Raw genomic sequence first — 17482 nt, 5'->3', positions numbered from 1 at the left:
TACAGCATGCCAGAGGTTATCACCACCTTCCTTGGGTTTCTTGTTTCCTCTGATAAACTCTCTAGTACCAAAGTCTAATTCATACTAACCTTACTTATAAACTTCCTTGCAGATATAATGGAGCACTACTAGAATTTTATAAAGGCTTACAAGAAATAGGAGATACAGATGATAATTGGTTTGAAGTAGATCCTACAGATGATGAAGATTTACCTACAACCTTCAAAGTAAGAATTTAAAAATATTTTGTCACCTCTGACTAATGAGAATCATCTTCAACAAGTAACTTAAAATCAAGTATCTAATTATATTCTAAAGAAAATACATTCCTTTATTGGCAATTAGCTATTTGTGTACGAAAACCTTATTTTCATTACCTGGTACAGAGTGTGGGTTCAGTCAGACGAATAAGGAAACACTGTCATCATTTTCAAGTCCTAAGATGACTTAGCTAAACTAGCTGAATACTTACCTTTTTTAAACCCGCATGTAATAGTGCACTTGTTTTTAAATTATATTTGGCATTATTTTATTTTTAACTTAACTTACAAAATACTAAATACTTTGCTTAGAAAACTTACACTTTTATTTAAAAAGAAAATTTATTTCTTTTTATTCCAATGGAGAAGTTATTCTTGTCTTCCTATGCACATGTGCACATACATGATAATAATTCCCTGTATATTTATTAAAACTGGTATGATGGCACATGCATTTATGTTTAAATTTGAAATGTATATTTAATGTTTAGTAGCTAGGTCATCCTACACTGAATTTTGCTTTATGTCTGCTAGTATCTTGTTGTAATATACTTAGTCATTTATTATTGTATATATAGTTTAACCTAAACTTCCCAGTTTTCCATTCTTATAGAAAATGATCTATGTATATTTCTCATATCATTTTGTTAGAATAACATTACATGGTAAAATCAAGAAGCCAGCACTCATGGGATTACTAAGTTGTAATATATTTCTATGTTTTCTCTTAGAAAAGTTGGAAAAGTGTATATTCATAATAAAATATGAGAGTTTCCATTTCCACAAACCTGAGTATTGTTACTTTTCCAGCAGTTTTTGTTCAAAGCTGTTAGTCCCATTGTTTAAAGTGAAAATAGCTACATGTTTCTCTTGGTAGATGTCCCAAGATCAATTCTTTGCCTAAACTTTTACTTTAAACCTTTCTGAATAAATACATTTTAGCTGACTTTAATGCTAATAACAACCCTGAAAACAAAAAGGCATATTGCATAGAAGTTCAAAATCAGCTAGCTATCAACTGTCAGAACTGAAAAGACAAATTTTATAAACGTCCAATCACAATGGAAAAACCTTTCTGAGTAATCAGTAGACTCTGCTGACGGCTTTATGCCACTGTCAACACCAGTAGAACTTTTAACTGACTTACTAAATAATAATTTTTTTATTTTTATAATTTTAAACTTTGTTCCTATCTAAACCATTCTCATTTTTGTTAAAATTTTACTGTTTTTCTCCTCCTTTCAAATATTTTCCTTATATACAGACTTTTCAGTAAAATTTTATTCTATGCAAAGACTTTTGTAGAAGCAATTTATTGAAAAATTTAAAGATGTAAAAATTTGCTTTTTGCTTCATTGTCTGAAGGTGTAATTCCTGGTCTCTAGACACCCCTCCCCAGCCCCACACCCACTTACCTGCACAAAACTGTACTAGTATTTACATTTGTGTGTGTGTGTGTGTGTGTGTGTGTGTGTGTGTTGCCATTTCAGTATAACAGGTGAAGGACTAGAGAGCTCCTTTATATATATATAATGTCTCTTTAACGCACATATACTTCTACCTGTGCAGACATGCACACACTTCTCCCGTCTTGCTTGGCTTTTATTAAATTGGCCTCACTCTTTTTTCTTCTAACTTTTATCTGTCTTTATGTAAAAGTATATATCAGAACTGAAGTTTTACCTACTCTAGGTTTTCTCCCTTTCTTGATTGGTGTTACTTTTTGAAACCTTTCAATTCTCAAAATAATGTGTTTTTGTGAATTTTCTTTATGTATTGTCTACAAATAGAATTGTAGGTTGAAATTAATTTTTCTTTATTAAAATTTCCTACTGGATCTAGGAGAGTTGGCTCAGTGGTTAAAAGTACTGGCTCTTCTTCTAGAAGACCCACATTCAATGCCCAGAACCAACACGGCAGCTCAGAACTGTCTGTAACTTCAGTACCAGGAGATCCAGTGTCCACTTTTGTCTTCCATGGACACTACCAACACATGGTATACAGACAGACATATGTATCAGCCAGACACCTGTACACATTAATCCTTTTTATCCTTTAATCTCATTTAAAAGAAATCCAATATTCTAAATTTTAACCTTTTACATCTAACCTATTTTACTTTTTCCATTTTCTAAGGGGTTTTTCAATGTTTTTAATTTCTTGGATACTTATTGCTTATACTCTTTACTTATTGGTCTATTTCACTAATATTACTGCTTTTATAATGGTTTTGTTATTAGTTTTTGTTATTGTTATATCTTCTGTCGTATTTTGGTGTGAGTGTAGTATATGTATATATATTACTGCTGTCTATTAAATAACCTGTAAAGGTTATTTATATAAAGAATATTATATATACTTTTAGTATATTAGTAATAATGCCATTTGATATCTTACTAAATTATCTCTAAAAAGCATTAAAGCCCTTAATCTAACTCAGATAAGATAATGCTCTTTGCTTACATTTAGTTAGTTTGAAATGAGAAATTGTGTTCCAGGGAGTAATTGACATTGTAGAAATATTTCTGTATGGTACTGCTGCCTACTGTGTCACTGTCATATTATACCACTCTAATGGTTCCACTGTCAATGTATCTTGCTTAGCTCCATTTTTGATTGAGATAGATAGATAGATAGATAGATAGATAGATAGATAGATAGATAGATAGATAGAAACAAACTTACACGTACACACACACACACAAATACAGTTCTTGATAGGACTATATTGTGGGTTAAAATAATTAAAAGAAATATAGCTTCAAATATCCATGTGCCTACTTTCTCCCTGTAGGGAATCCATTCAGTTCAATTTAGGGTTTTTCTGTTTATATAATTTGAAAGAGTAAAATACATCTTGTTACTACTTACACACACTCACACGTATATATAATGGGATCTGTATATATCTGACTTAAGGTAAATTTTGGATGTGTTATTGACTTAATTATAGCTATTTCACGAGAATGTGCATTTTTAAATTCTAGGATAGTCTCAACAATTTTATCAAAAAAACTGAAAGTAATATAATGAAAGAGACCATTTGCAGTTATCTTGATTGTGAGCGTTCTTGTGAAGCTGACATTTTAAAGAACACCAACTATAAGGTAACATATTTATTAACCATTTGATTATTAATATTATTAACAATCAGTTATCCATTTTAAATTTTATAAAATTAAACAGTTAAAATTGTTCTATTATATCAAAATACTACATAGGGTATAGTATTTGGCTTTGTGGCAGAGCTCTACTGAGGTAAATGTAGGTTCCTGAATTTTGTCCCAGCCCTGGGGGAAAAAAAAGAACAGTGTTTACTTTAATTATAGTGGTAATATAGTTAAGAAGTAGACTGTCTCTGAGAATATCCATTCACAATCAATACTAATTATAATCTTTGAGTCAGTAGAATAGGTTGGTTCTATAATGTTCATCTGCCTCTGGTTATGATTATTTGCCCTTTACTCATACAGTAAAATAGTCTATTCTCTATATTTTGACCAGTTGTGGATTTCTGAAATAATCTGTTGCAAAGAAACTTCTCTGATGAGGACTGAGAGCTACACTATCTGTGGGAATAAGGATAAAAATTTAAGAGTACAATTAGATATTATATTGATCATACAGTTAGAAAATGGCAATAGTTGGTTCTCCTTTGGGTAAAATTACAGAAAAGGAGGTGGAAAGTTTGTAAGAGCCAGAAGCCTAGAGCTCTTGCTGCTACATGAAAGGGAAAATCCACCCCTGAAATATTAATGTATGCTTGCCTAATCACAACTGGCATAATGAACAGCAGTTGATCTACCAGTGCAAATGGAAAATTTCACATAGTCCCATTCTAAGATGAATAGCTACTTGTAGTCAATGCCTGCTAAAAAAGGAAGGATCCTTCTTAGGAGGAGCTCCATCCAGCATAGATTGTCCAGTCCTAAGGTAGTTAGCCCAGGGCACAAGCATAGACTTGAAGCACTGAATGAAACCAATGGTTTGTATTTACAGATGTGCATATATGTGTGCATATATACATATAAATACATATGTATGTATAATAATAATTAAAACATAAATTTGGGAACGAGAAGGGGTTCCAAGACCGATGTAGATGCAGTACTTAAGTATGAAGTCCTCAAAAACTAAGATTATAATTTCCACTTTATAATGAGAAATGGTAGAAATTGAGAATAGTGACATACATACTAAGAAGTGTGCAATTCTCAGGGCTCATGTTACTAACTAAATGATCACTCATTGCAAGTCTTTGGTTGAGGGAAAAAGGTAACAGTAGGAATGTGAGCAGTTTGATCTTGTGATCTTATTTTTCTAACTTCAGTAATTCTGCAATATCAGAAGTTCATTTGGTTTCTGTGGGCTTTTTTTTTTTCCTATTTGCTAGGAAATTTTGAACGTTGTGTTTTTTATAAATTGGCAGATAAGAAAAGGTATTTGTTTTTTTACCTGAACTATATCTCTTTTTTTTCCCCTCAAGGGATTTTTTCAACTAATGTGCAGTAAAAGTTGCTGTATTTACTTCCATAAAATTTGTTGGAAAAAGTTCAAGAACTTAAAGTATCCAGGAGAAAGTGATCAGGTATTGCACTGTCTCCCTCCGGAAGCTGTAGCTCAGCACAGCTCTGTCTTTTTCCCTGTTGTGTCTGTGGTCTTCTTCCCGTTCACTCGCCTCCCCTTTTAGTCCCTTCCTTTTATTCTCTGTTCTCTAATGATTAACTTCTTGTCACCATCAGTTTAAGCATAAGTTTTATTTTAAAGATGGAAAATAGGAAAAGTTAGCGTTCCCATATGGGATTATTTCTATTTAGTTACGAAAGTTATGATAAATTGAATGTTTACCACTAACATTAAAATGAAATTCAGAGCCCTATTTTTTATTAGTAATTCATTTTGTGGTCATATTTGCTTTATAAATAAGTTCTACAAGTTTTACATTATGAAAACAAGGAGAAACCCTTAAGCAGTTATGGTGCAATAAAAAGAACATTGAGTATGGGGTGGCAGATTTGGGATCAAGTCTAGCTTGAGCCGCTTACTAGTTTTATTACATTAAACTGATAACTTACTCTAATTAATATTTCTAAGATCTAAAATAATAGTAAAGTGTACATATTTCATAGGGTTTTATGTATGTTGAAAATAACAGACAAGAGAATTAAACTGGCATGTCATACTCTAAAAATATGTCATACTCTAAAGTAAGGCGTTGCTACTCCTTTTTAAGTGATAGATAAATACTTTTTAGATTATGTGGTTCATGGAACAGTTGATATTTTCAGTATTTCACAGAGAAGTACAGGAAATTGAAGTAAGTTAACCAGAGAAAATCACAAGATCAGAACCAGAGAACTCCTGTTTTTATTCTTCCCCTTTCTCTAGAATCCTTAACTAGCTTATAGAATTTCAATGCTTTGTGTGCTCAGTCAGTACATGTTGCTTTAAGTTTCTTTAAACAGTTACTGTGTACACTTTAGGTTGTAACATAGCTCCTTAAAGAGTGTGAAGTCTACATAATTAAAGTGTTATAACAAATACACATTGGTAATAAGATTATCTGAGTAATCTGTCCGTAACTGTTACAATATACACACACATTGATAATAAATGCTGTGAGCAGCCAGTCTGTAACTGGTTGTTCACATCTTTCAGTTTGTCATATGACATCATCTGCTTGATTCTTTCAGTGGCTCAGATTTGTATGATACTGATTTTCTATATTTATTATTTTCTATGAAAATTTTAGAGTTTTAGTGGGCAAAAATGTTTGAAAGAAGGATGTCCAGGTGACATGGTCAGGATGCTACAATGTGATGTGCCTGGAATTGTCAAAATTTTGGTGAGTTTTTTTCTTGCCTGCATTTTTTGTAGAAAATCTAAGAAATACAAACAGATAAATATACCATTGGTGAACTATAGTTGAGTAATGTGTTATAGACCCAGAATAATAAAGTATGAGAACTTAACTTCTTTTTTTTTGCCATCTTAAATTAAAAGTACCTTTGGCCATTTTGAATCTTTTTTTTTTCTCTCTCTCTCTTTTGATGGGCCTGGGAGTTAAATCAAGGGCCTTGTGCATGCTCACAGTACACCCTACTGCTGAGCTATATCTCCAGACCCAGAACCTATTTAGTTTATAAATAACTTCCTAATGCCTGTCTAATGTTGCATATCTTAAATAAATAAATATATTAAATAAAACATAGTATTCATTTTAGTTTTAAGTAATAGAATATCTTTTTAGTTTAAGGTAAACCAAATAAAATTAAGACTATAAATGAATCCTATTTCTATTATTTACCATACTGCATATTGACTTGTGCTTTTATATTTTAACATTGGCATTCAAGTCATATGAATGATGTAAAATTGGCTGCTTTTAACTATTGTAGTTTGTTATTTGGGTGGTATTTTATTTTGCTTAGATTTTAACTGTGTCATTTGTTTTATAGTCTATGTGGTTTTATCCTGATTTTTTTTTTATAAATGTGGACGCTAAGAACTTAAAGAATTTTGAAAATTGAACTATTTTAGGGCTTTTTTTTCTCCATCACTTGCAGTTTGAAGTGGTGAGAAAGGATGAATATGTAACCATTGAAAACTTAGGAGCAAGGTAAGCTTGGAATACAACATTCTTTTCCGTTTGTTCTTCCGAGCACTTAGATGTTGCTGAGCATGTGTGAGTTGCTTTCCTTGTATTCTCTCAGTTTTAGTGCACCTATTTAAGAGTGTCTGGTATGAAAAGTATCACAGAGAGTTCTCATTTGCTCCCCTCTAGTCTTTCTACTGTGGATATTTACATTTTAAAGCAAAAAGGGAAACTCTAAAAAAAACTAATCATTTCCTGAATACAAACATATTTTTTCCTAGAATAGCATAAGTTCATTATTACATTATAAAAACTTCATTCTTCAAAGCTATGTAGGCCTCAAAGCTTGTGTTAAATTTAAAATCCTTCTATTTCTTAGGTGATAAAAGCATGTTGCTGATACTGATGTGTATGTTAAGCAAGACATTTATTGATGCTCATTATTGCTATTGAAATTAGAAGCTGTATTATAAAAAATTCTTCTAACACATTTCTTTTCCTTTTCTTACACTCACGCACACAAACACATACATACACAATACCTATTAAATTGATTTTTTTGGTGTAGGTGACAGATATAGATCTAGTTTCTTATAGGTGTCCAGTTTCTCTCTCTCTCTCTCTCTCTCTCTCTCTCTCTCTCTCTCTCTCTCTCTCTCGTTGGTTGGTTTTCGAGACAGGGTTTCTCTGGGTAGCCCTGGCTGTCTTGGAACTTAATCTGTAGACCAGGCTGACCTCGAACTCAGAAATCTGCCTACCTCTGCCTCCCGAGTACTGGGATTAAAGGCTTGCACCACCATGCCCGGCTCAGTTTCCCTGTTTTGTTGTTGGTGATTTTAAGATTTACTTTTGTTTTAGTTTTAAATTATATGTGTATGTTATTGTCTGTGTAGGTGTTTATGTGTCTGAGTGCATTTGCATTTGTCCAGAATTTAGAACAGGTGTTGGGTCCCCTTGAGTTGGAGAGAGTTGTTCTTATGAACCTGGTTTCTCTTTAGCGTGTTTTCAAGCATTCGCCATTAATCCAGTGGGTGTAGCTACCATGGTTTATTTGTGGTTCTCTGCTGTATTTCATTAGTCTATATGTCTGTTTTGTCATATATGTCTATATGTCTGTGTTGTTTTTTTTCTTTGATTATTTAGTATAATTAGAAACCAGGTATTGCTAAATCTCCAACATTCTTCTTTTTACTTAGAATTGTTTTGTCTATTTTGAGGTCTTTATTTCTATGTGAATTTTATGATTTTTTTCTCAAGTTCTGTAAAGAATATTAAAGAGGTTTTGTAGATATTGCATTGAATCTGTAGGCTGCTTTCCGTAATATGGCCATTCTAAAACACCTTCTTAACAAGTCTGTCTTTATCCTTGCTTTTTTCTAAAGCCTGTTGTTTATTTAACTGTCACTAGGTAAGAATGCAAATAAATGATTTCTGTGTTTGACAATATTTCAGAGACTTCCCATTGGTCTTAACAGCCCTGGTCCCTGTTGACCTTACTCTGTCTTCTACCATCATTCTGCTTTGACTGGATATAATGAGCTTTTATCTTCTGGAGTGTGTCATCCAAGTAACCTCTGGGGTTCACATGCAGGCAGACGGGTTTCACCCTCAGCGCTGACGGTTGATACTGTTTGGTTTTGCCTAATTAATGGCTGCGGGAGTTTCTCATAATTCCTTCTATGTACCTCAAAACATTTGATGTTTATTATACTTGCTTATTACCAGAAGATAAGCATTTGACAGTCATCTCAGTGAGGGCAAGAATGTCTTGCTTACTAGTTTGTAAACATTATGCAAAATATTGCCTGAAACATAAGAGCATGGTGTCTTTTCTTGACGTGCTTTACTTTGAAAAAGTTGTCTGCTATCTGAACTTTATCCTTATCTCTTTATTTTTAAGCCATTTTATTAGATGCCAAAAGCGCATCATTTATGTATCCCTGTATATAAAATCCTCATTGTACTTTACAATCCTACATCAAGTTGCTTTGTCTGGTAGTAGCATTTCTACTTATTTTGTATCCATTCATTCCAACTTGTATATCTCATTGAAAGTTGCTTTTGTTTTTGTAGATGGCATAGAGTATGCTCTTACTCCTAATTTGTTAATCTTTGCCTTTATGTTAGTCTTTATTCCATATATATTATGTATATAATAGTCTGCAGTTATTTAGATAATTGATTTGAATCTATCTTATTTTATTTTTTTTTCCATCTTCTCCTTGTTTTTAATTTTGTGTCTTATTAGATTTTTGTGCCTGAATATATGCGTATGTACAGGAGCTTGTGAAAGTCAGAAAAGGTGACAGATCTCCTATAACTGAGTAACAGACAGTTATGAGCCACTGTGTGGGTGCTGGGTGCTAAATTGGGGTCTCTGCAAGAGTAATAAGTGTTTTTAACTGCTGAGTCATTTCTTTACACTGCTGTCCTGTTAGTTTTATGCTATTTATTTAAGTGATTGCTCTAGAATTTCTAATATACATTTGTAACCTACTATAATCTATTTAAAAATTACATGATTTTTGGTTATAATACAGTTTGGTTTCTGTGCAGAACCTTGTATTTACAGACACATTTGTTCTGTTCATTTCTAAACTATGTATTGTGAGACTCATTTGTGTTATTTTCTTGCTGTCATTTGTTTTATTGCAACATTTACACCACTGTTGATAGATACTTCGATTATTTATAATTTTAAACTATATCAATGGTGATAAATATGAATATATGTATTATATATGAATATAATAGAGTTAGATTTTTATACCTTTTAAAGCATATTTTCCAGTGATTAGATACTATTAATTTTTATGTATAATTTTACCAATTTATAATTCTTACCAGCAATTTTTGATAATTCCTTTTAATTAGTTTTTACTAATAATTCATATTGTTTGAGCTTTAAATTTTTCCACATAATGACACTTAAAATAAGATCTCTGATCAACAAACAGTAGCTACCTTGTTATTTACTTCTTAGTATTAGTGTTTGGGATTTTTTGTTTGTTTTGTTTTTTGTTTGTTTGTTTGGTTTGGTTTTTGATTTTTGTGGTGCAAATTTCATTTCAAAGCAAAGATACAGAGTTTTCACTTGCTGGCAACATATATGTATTAAATCATTTTTTGTGCTTCTTCCCTCCATTCATTCTATTTATGAATATTAATATTATTCTAAGAGCTTACTCATTATTTTTTAAACATCTCTAGAAATTGAGTAAGATGAGTTACCTTTAATTTTTTTTTAATGTTTGTGATCATGATAGGATAAGAAAGATATTATTGTTGGATATTATTTGCCTTTACAATGCTTATTCTTTTATTTTCTTTTTTTTTTTATTTAGCTACCACATAGGTTTTGCCTCATAAAATTCTTAGTGAATTTGTCAGGACTCTGTACTTCTGAATTTCAGTGACGATTTCCGTATAGAGTTGTCTTTGTGATTTTTATTTTTATTCAAATTGTCTTTTCTTTTACTTTCAGATTATATCTAGGTTAACAAAATCCACAATGTTGCTTATTCTAAAATTTTGATCTAACTGTGGTACTTTTTCAGTATAACATTTTTTTTTCCACCTACAGTTACAAGAATTTGATTTCTCTGGAACTAACTGACACTGATATTAGACCGAAATTCAATTTAAAACCAAACACAAAAGGTATTACTTTATAACTCTTACTGAAAATATTATTAATTATTTCTATTAGCAGTTGTTGCAATTATTTATAGTTACCTAAATTCACAAATTTCAGGGTTATATCACCAAGCAGTGCTTGCTGCATACTAGAATTCATAGCCAAAAAAATCAGTAAGTGTATGGCTCTCATATTATCTTGTCACTAGAGAGACATGCTAACTCTGGACCATGTTTGTGAGTATATAGTAGGACTTACCTCAGGAAACTTCATCCAGCCCTCCTCTTCTTATTACAGTCTCTCTTAAGAGAGCAAGTGTGAGAGCAATCTAAAATGCAAGGAATGAACATTTTGGAGCTTGGACCGAGCAGTCTAAATACACATGCTAGCTTTTTTTTTTTTTTTTTTTTTTTTTTTTAAGGGAACTAAGGATATATTGTAGGTGCAAGGACAGAAGGTAAAATTGACTAGGCTTATGCATATAAAACTTCAATAATAATGTAATTACAAAAATTGTGGACTTTTTTGTGATAACAGGTAGTCTTCTCCTTGCCATGGGGCAGAACATGTCTTTTCGTTTTATTTTTATTATTATTATTATTTTCTTTATTTACATTTCAAATGCTATCCTGAAAGTTCCCTATACCCCACTCCCACCCCTGCTCCCCTACTCACCCACTCCCACTACTTGGCCCTGGCCTTCCCCTGTGCTGGGTCATATAAAGTTTGCAAGACCAAGGGGCCTCTCTTCCCAAGGATGGCCGATTAGGCCATCTTCTAGCTGCATATGTAACATGCTAGCTTTTTAGGAGTATCCAAGGAAGTAGTCTGTTCAGCACTCGGAGACCATCTAGGCCCCTAGTTTCAGGAAGACAAGTTTGGTCAACCCTTTTTACTAGGGAGACTGGATAGCCCTAATGCTAGCTGCTCTATATTTGACAGTTTAGAGAAGCCCTTATGATTTACTATTAAATTGTGTTTTCACAGCATATATCAATTATATTAAGCAAAGTTGTTAATTTAAAAGTCTCTTAGAGAAACCATGAAGGATAAAATAATAGTTACTTTTTATAATAAACATTGTTTACTACTCATTAAAGAACTAAATCCTATCATAGACTGACTCCCCACTAATTTCAACCCGATTTCCTCTTGAAGTACTACTAAACTGGAAACTACTAAGTAGTTTAGTCTGCTGCCTCATTCCATTTCACTGTTGAAATACCAACACAATTAGTCAGTTTATTAAATAAATGCTTCATAAAATCTATCATCTGATGATTAAAAAAATCAAACAAACAAAACTGCAGATGTCCATTCAATGGGTAGATTTGCAGTGGCACTCAAACTTCTGCAGGACTCAAAGCCTCAGGTAGGTGCCAGTATTTCTGGTCTGTGGACTATGCTTTGAGTAACCACAGCTCCTTAATAACTACATAGGCTAGTATATATCTGAACTTTCTGATATGATAATAGCGATATGTACTTTAACATGAAATAACTTTTAAAGTTTAGCTGTTGCTCTCTCAGACAGCAATACTCAGTGAGTGCTAGACTGTGTGTGTACCACTTTTCACACACAAAGTTCTGCATGAACTGATTTTGTGGAAAATATCAATAAAATCATTTATGTAAATTATAATTAACCTAAAAAATTACTATTCCTGACTATTCTAGAATTTCTAGAACTACTTTGCCATTATGTTGCCAATGTTAATTTACTTAAATAAAAATCACAGATGGTTGAGAGCCTAATGGGTTAGAAGAATCTGCAGTTCCTTCTGCTTAGGAGCATGCTCTTTTTGTCTAGAGTTTTTGATAGCTAGATAGAGAGTAGCATGCTTATTGAGCACTGAATATGGTAAAATTCTCCTGTACTTCATTCCTTGAAACAGTCCTGCCCTATAGGAACTTAGGGTGCAATGTGAGAGACAACATAGAAAAAGAACATTAATGTGGATTTCTTGATTCTCCAAATTCATTTTCAGATGAAGTGCCTATCTTCAAACTTGATTATAATTATTTCTATCATCTGCTTCATATAATTATTATTTCTGGTACTGACATGGTCCGGCAAATATTTGATGAGGCTATGCCACCCACTCTTTTGAAAAAAGAGCTGCTTATACACAAGAATGTGCTGGAACCCTACTACAATCATCTTTGGACCAATCACCCTTTAGGTGGATCATGGCATCTGCTTTACCCCCCAAACAAGGAGCTACCACAGTCCAAACAATTTGACTTATGCCTCTTATTAGCGCTCATTAAACATCTGAATGTATTCCCTGCACCCCGAAAAGGCTGGGATATGGAACCACCATCTTCTGATCTCTCTAAGTCTGCAGACATTCTGAGGCTCTGCAAGTACAGAGATATCCTTCTCAGTGAGATTCTGATGAATGGTCTCACTGAGTTACAGTTCAATTCAATTTGGAAAAAAGTTTCTGATATTCTTCTGCGCCTTGGGATGAAACAAGACGATATTGACAAAGTCAAGGAGAATCCCATTGAGAATATCTCCCTTGATTATCATCAGCTGTCCATTTATCTAGGCATACCAGTACCAGAAATCATCCAGAGGATGTTATCCTGCTATCAACAAGGTACTAAATAATTACTTACATTAGCCAGCAAACCATTTTTTGAGTGTTTGTTCTGTGTTTAGGGATTCTTTGTTTTCCTATTTAGGGTTTTAGAACCTTTTTTCAGTATGAGAAGACACTAAATTTTATGATGTTAGATATTAGAAAGGAACCCTTGAGGTATAATTTGGAAGCCTTAAACAATACATTTACCCAAATGTTTTATATATATAATGCATGTATATGTATGAATATATATATATATATATACACATACATATATACATGCATACCTACGTGCATTTGAGGAAAATGTTCTGAGCACTAACTCCAGACCATTTCAAACAATTTTCACTTAAAGAGCTTATGTTCAAATACCTTTAGTAGCACCTTTCATGGTACCTTTTTATCTCTTAATTATTACAATTTCAGTTTTCATTTACAGGTCCAACAACATCCATTATCGCCACTATGTCTACGTGAAGTTTTTTTTTCTTTTTAGGCTTTACTGTTTAATCTGTAGGGCCTAATGCAGCCTGTTACATATTGCAGATGCTTAGTAGACTGACAGACAAGGACAGGGAATGGAGTTGTAATTGAGTTAATCTGTATAGCTTGAAAGACTCAAACCATCTGTGGAAACTTGCTGTCCATTTCATGAACATTCCTTCGTAGTCTAAGAACATTGATTCATATTCTTAGACTAATATTAAATAAGAATTGTGGATCACTCAGTTTAAAGTTCTTATTGAAGTGATTATGGGTGTACAGCCTCACCTAAATAGACTAATGCTCTATAAAGGTCTTCTTCTGCTTTTCTTAATTCTGATCAGGTATTTGATTGTTGTGCTTGCAATTACATTTCTAATTATTTTTTTTTCTTTTTGCCATAGGAATTACTCTACAGTCAATAACAGGCAGTCAGCGTAAGTTTATTTAAACTCAAAATGCATAAGTGGCCTTTTCACTCAGAATCCCTAAGGCATAAATATGTTGTTGACATATATTTAGATTAACTATATCATAAGCTATACATTAATGAAAAGCTTAGAAAATCACCTGATCAACTTACCGTTGAGCAGCTGAACCTAGTATATACCTTCCTCTGATTTGACTTCAGTGCTTACCTGAGAACTTCAGCAGGCAAAAATGCATTCTCTTTGCTCTACCTATTTATCTGTGCTGTTTTGTGTAGCTTTATTGTATTCATAACCCATTTTCTCTAGGTCTGTATTCAGGAGACTCTGGTGAACTGCTATTTTTTTGTGTCCTCTTTTTTTTTTCTCTTTAAACCTGTTTTTGTGTTTGTTTTTGTTGTTGTTGTTCTTATAAACAATGTTGTCCAAAATACGTTCAAGCAACTTTCCTCTGTTAGCCTTCCAAGTATCTAGATATCTTTGACTGCAACATGTGACTCCATGCCTGGTTTAGTAATTCCCATGTGGACGCTCTAAACAATAAAGTTTGGAGCACTGATCAGACTACTCACTGAATAAGAGCACTTGCTCTTCTTACAGAGGCCTCTACTTGAGTCTCTGTCATGGCCACCTATACAGCTAGTTCTGAGAGAATCCATATTCTCTTGCTGCCTACACACACACACACACACACACACACACAAGCTTGCACACACACAAAAACCAACAAATACAAATTAAAAATATAATGTATAATGTAAGATTATTTTTTTAGAAAACAGTACCATGGGTTTGCCTAAGGTTAAATGTTGGGTTATCTCTTTGGGAATTTTAAGGCCGAGTCTTTGTGACAATGAAAAAGAGCAGAAATTCAAAGAAAATCATATAATATGGTGTAGTTACTAATTTTATGAAATAGGAAAGGCAAAATGATCTAGATTTGCCTTTTATGTTTCATATTTTTATTTTATAAAATAATATTAGTTGTACTTCTAATAAGGTCAACAACAGAATTTAAATACCTTAGTATTTAGATTGTACTTACATGCTAAAGTACCTAATACTTGGAATCTATATTAATATCAATAAGGTATTATATCCTTTTGGTTTATACTAATTGTTTCCAGGCTCATTGGTGCCTGTGATATGTGGGTAAGTAAGAATTGCAATTTTCATGTGGCAATGGAAAGTGTATTCTTGCCATTTAGTGCAAGTTTAGAAATTAGAGGACAACTTGCCGGAGTTGGTTCCCTCCCTTTACCATGAGGATTCTGGGAATCAGGCTCAGGCTCAGGACTTACAGCAAAAGCTGTTACCCACAGCACTATCTTGCCAGCCTAGCAGATATTTTTATAATTATAATAAAAGGCTAAACTTTTCAAAACTTTGCCACTAAATTATGAATTTTTCTCTTTGTTACTTAGGTTTAGACGTAGAAGAGTTCCAGAATGATGAAGAAGACTTGAGTCCACCTGTGATGGAATATAATATAGATGTGAAGTCAAACACTGAAATACAGTTAGCAGAGATAAATAAAGATGTAGCCTCGATACCTAGTGAATCTTCAACAGAATCTGTTAAAGATCTTCAGGAGGTATGAAGTTTAATATTTAACTATGAAGAACTTATTCTGCATTTTCCGATGTTGTGTGCACTACACTCAAGCATTGGAGGCAGTAGTGTTCACAGAGAGTCTGCATTGAAGTGACTCTTTCCACATGACTTCTCATTACCATAGCTTCTCCTTCAGTAATTATTTTGCCAAAGTCAAGCACTATGTTAGCTTTTGGAGTATATTGTTTTAGTCCCGACCATTGGAAGTACATTTGGGAAGGAAAGAACAGAGAAGATGTAGTACAAGTAGAATAGAAAGAAAAAGTAAGAATAATGAAGTATTTCAATTTCTCTAACACAGAAATAAAGTTTAATAAATCAGGATGAAATCTGAGTGCTAAGCAGATAACTAGCTACTATACAGATACTAATTTTTTCAGGCTGAAACTTTTAAGTTATGGGTGTAAATATATTGTTGCTCTTTTGAAAGTACCTCTCTCAGCACCATTTGTTGAAAATGCTATCTTTTTTCCACTGGATGGTTTTAGCTCCCTTGTCAAAGATCAAGTGACCATAGGTGTGTGGATTCATTTCTGGATCTTCAATTCTATTCCATTGATCTACTTGTCTGTCACTGTGCCAGTACCATGCAGTTTTTATCACAATTGCTCTGTAGTACAGTTTAAGGTCAGGAATGGTGATTCCACCAGAGGTTCTTTTATTGTTGAGAATGGTTTTTGCTATCCTAGGTTTTTTATTATTCCAGATGAATTTGCCAGTCGCCCTTTCTAACTCTGTGAAGAATTGGGTTGGAATTTTGATGGGGATTGCATTGAATCTGTAGATTGCTTTTGGCAGGATGGACATTTTGACTATGTTAGTCCTGCCAATCCATGAGCATGGGAGATCTTTCCATCTTCTGAGATCTTCTTCAATTTCTTTCTTTAGGGGTTTGAAGTTAAAAAAAAAAAAAAAAGAAAGTACCTTTCTCATTTGTTTTGGTTTTGTTTTGCTTTTGTATATTTCTTTTTTATGTTCTTTTCAAGGGTAGAAGATTGATGTTACATTAAATATACTTTTTCCATAAAAATATAGAAAAATACGATTTAGAAAAATACATAAAAATCTAGAAAAATAAGTATTAGAAGTAAAAGATAATAATAGATTGTGTAAAATCCATTATATGGTTTGAATAGCATACAAAATAATCCTTATTTTTATCTTCTAGGTCAAAAGTAAAACAAAGAAGAAGAAAAGAACTAAGAGTAATAAAAAGGTAAGACCCTTTATTGGCTTTTTAATGAGTATGTTACTCATACTTATTCAGTGTAAACTTGTAATTAAAAATAATTGTAGGTTTTCTAATCAGGAGTGTACTCAAAGTTTTGATACTTCTGTGTATCAAAACTGACTGTAGTTTTTCTAACTACAGTCTTCTGATTTGGTACTAGTCACTGGAACATATATAAACATTTTAATGACTAATGTAATTAATGAAGATTAATTTGTAAAATAATAAGATTGAGAATAAAATAATTTACATTTTACTCTGCTAAGTAAAATATCAGTGTCATTGCCATATTATAACATTTTTCAATACTTGAAAATTAAATAAAATTATGAGTTTATTACTACTCTCTATTTAGCAAGGTGGTAGAACAGCATTCATTAGTGATGTATATTTTATAAGACAATGCTAAGTCTCAAGCTTATACCATTTAAGCTAGCATGTTTTTAATGAATGTTTCTTAATGTTTCATTTTTTTGTAGTTGAGTTTTATTAAAGACATTAAGATACTTTTGGGTTTTTTGGTTTTTTTGGTGTTTTTTTTTTTTTTTGAGACAGGGTTTCTCTGTGTATCCCTGGCTGTCCTGGAACTCACTCTGTAGACCAGGCTGGCCTCAAACTCAGAAATCCGCCTGCCTCTGCCTCC

The 17482-nt window shown here is 32.7% G+C and overlaps 1 protein-coding gene across 4 annotated transcripts in view; it reads left to right on the top strand.

Moving 5' to 3' along the window:
- Dzip3 (DAZ interacting zinc finger protein 3) overlaps window positions 1-17482 on the top strand; it is a 65078-nt gene that overhangs the window by 22276 nt on the left and 25320 nt on the right. For 3 of the 4 annotated variants that reach the window (XM_021209118.2, XM_029544187.1, XM_029544186.1), the window contains 10 exons: window positions 113-227; window positions 3248-3367; window positions 4747-4848; window positions 6013-6105; window positions 6827-6879; window positions 10439-10515; window positions 12481-13098; window positions 13971-14003; window positions 15419-15588; window positions 16777-16824. In XM_021209118.2, coding sequence (XP_021064777.1) covers window positions 113-227; window positions 3248-3367; window positions 4747-4848; window positions 6013-6105; window positions 6827-6879; window positions 10439-10515; window positions 12481-13098; window positions 13971-14003; window positions 15419-15588; window positions 16777-16824 — 1429 coding nt within the window. The remainder of the gene's footprint in view (window positions 1-112; window positions 228-3247; window positions 3368-4746; window positions 4849-6012; window positions 6106-6826; window positions 6880-10438; window positions 10516-12480; window positions 13099-13970; window positions 14004-15418; window positions 15589-16776; window positions 16825-17482) is intronic. The other variant, XM_021209119.2, reaches the window with a different exon arrangement.

Source organism: Mus pahari, chromosome 12, assembly GCF_900095145.1.
Source record: "Mus pahari chromosome 12, PAHARI_EIJ_v1.1, whole genome shotgun sequence".
NCBI lineage: Eukaryota > Metazoa > Chordata > Mammalia > Rodentia > Muridae > Mus > Mus pahari.
Note: the sequence above shows the minus strand (reverse complement) of the source record. Positions and strands in the feature narration are given on the sequence as shown.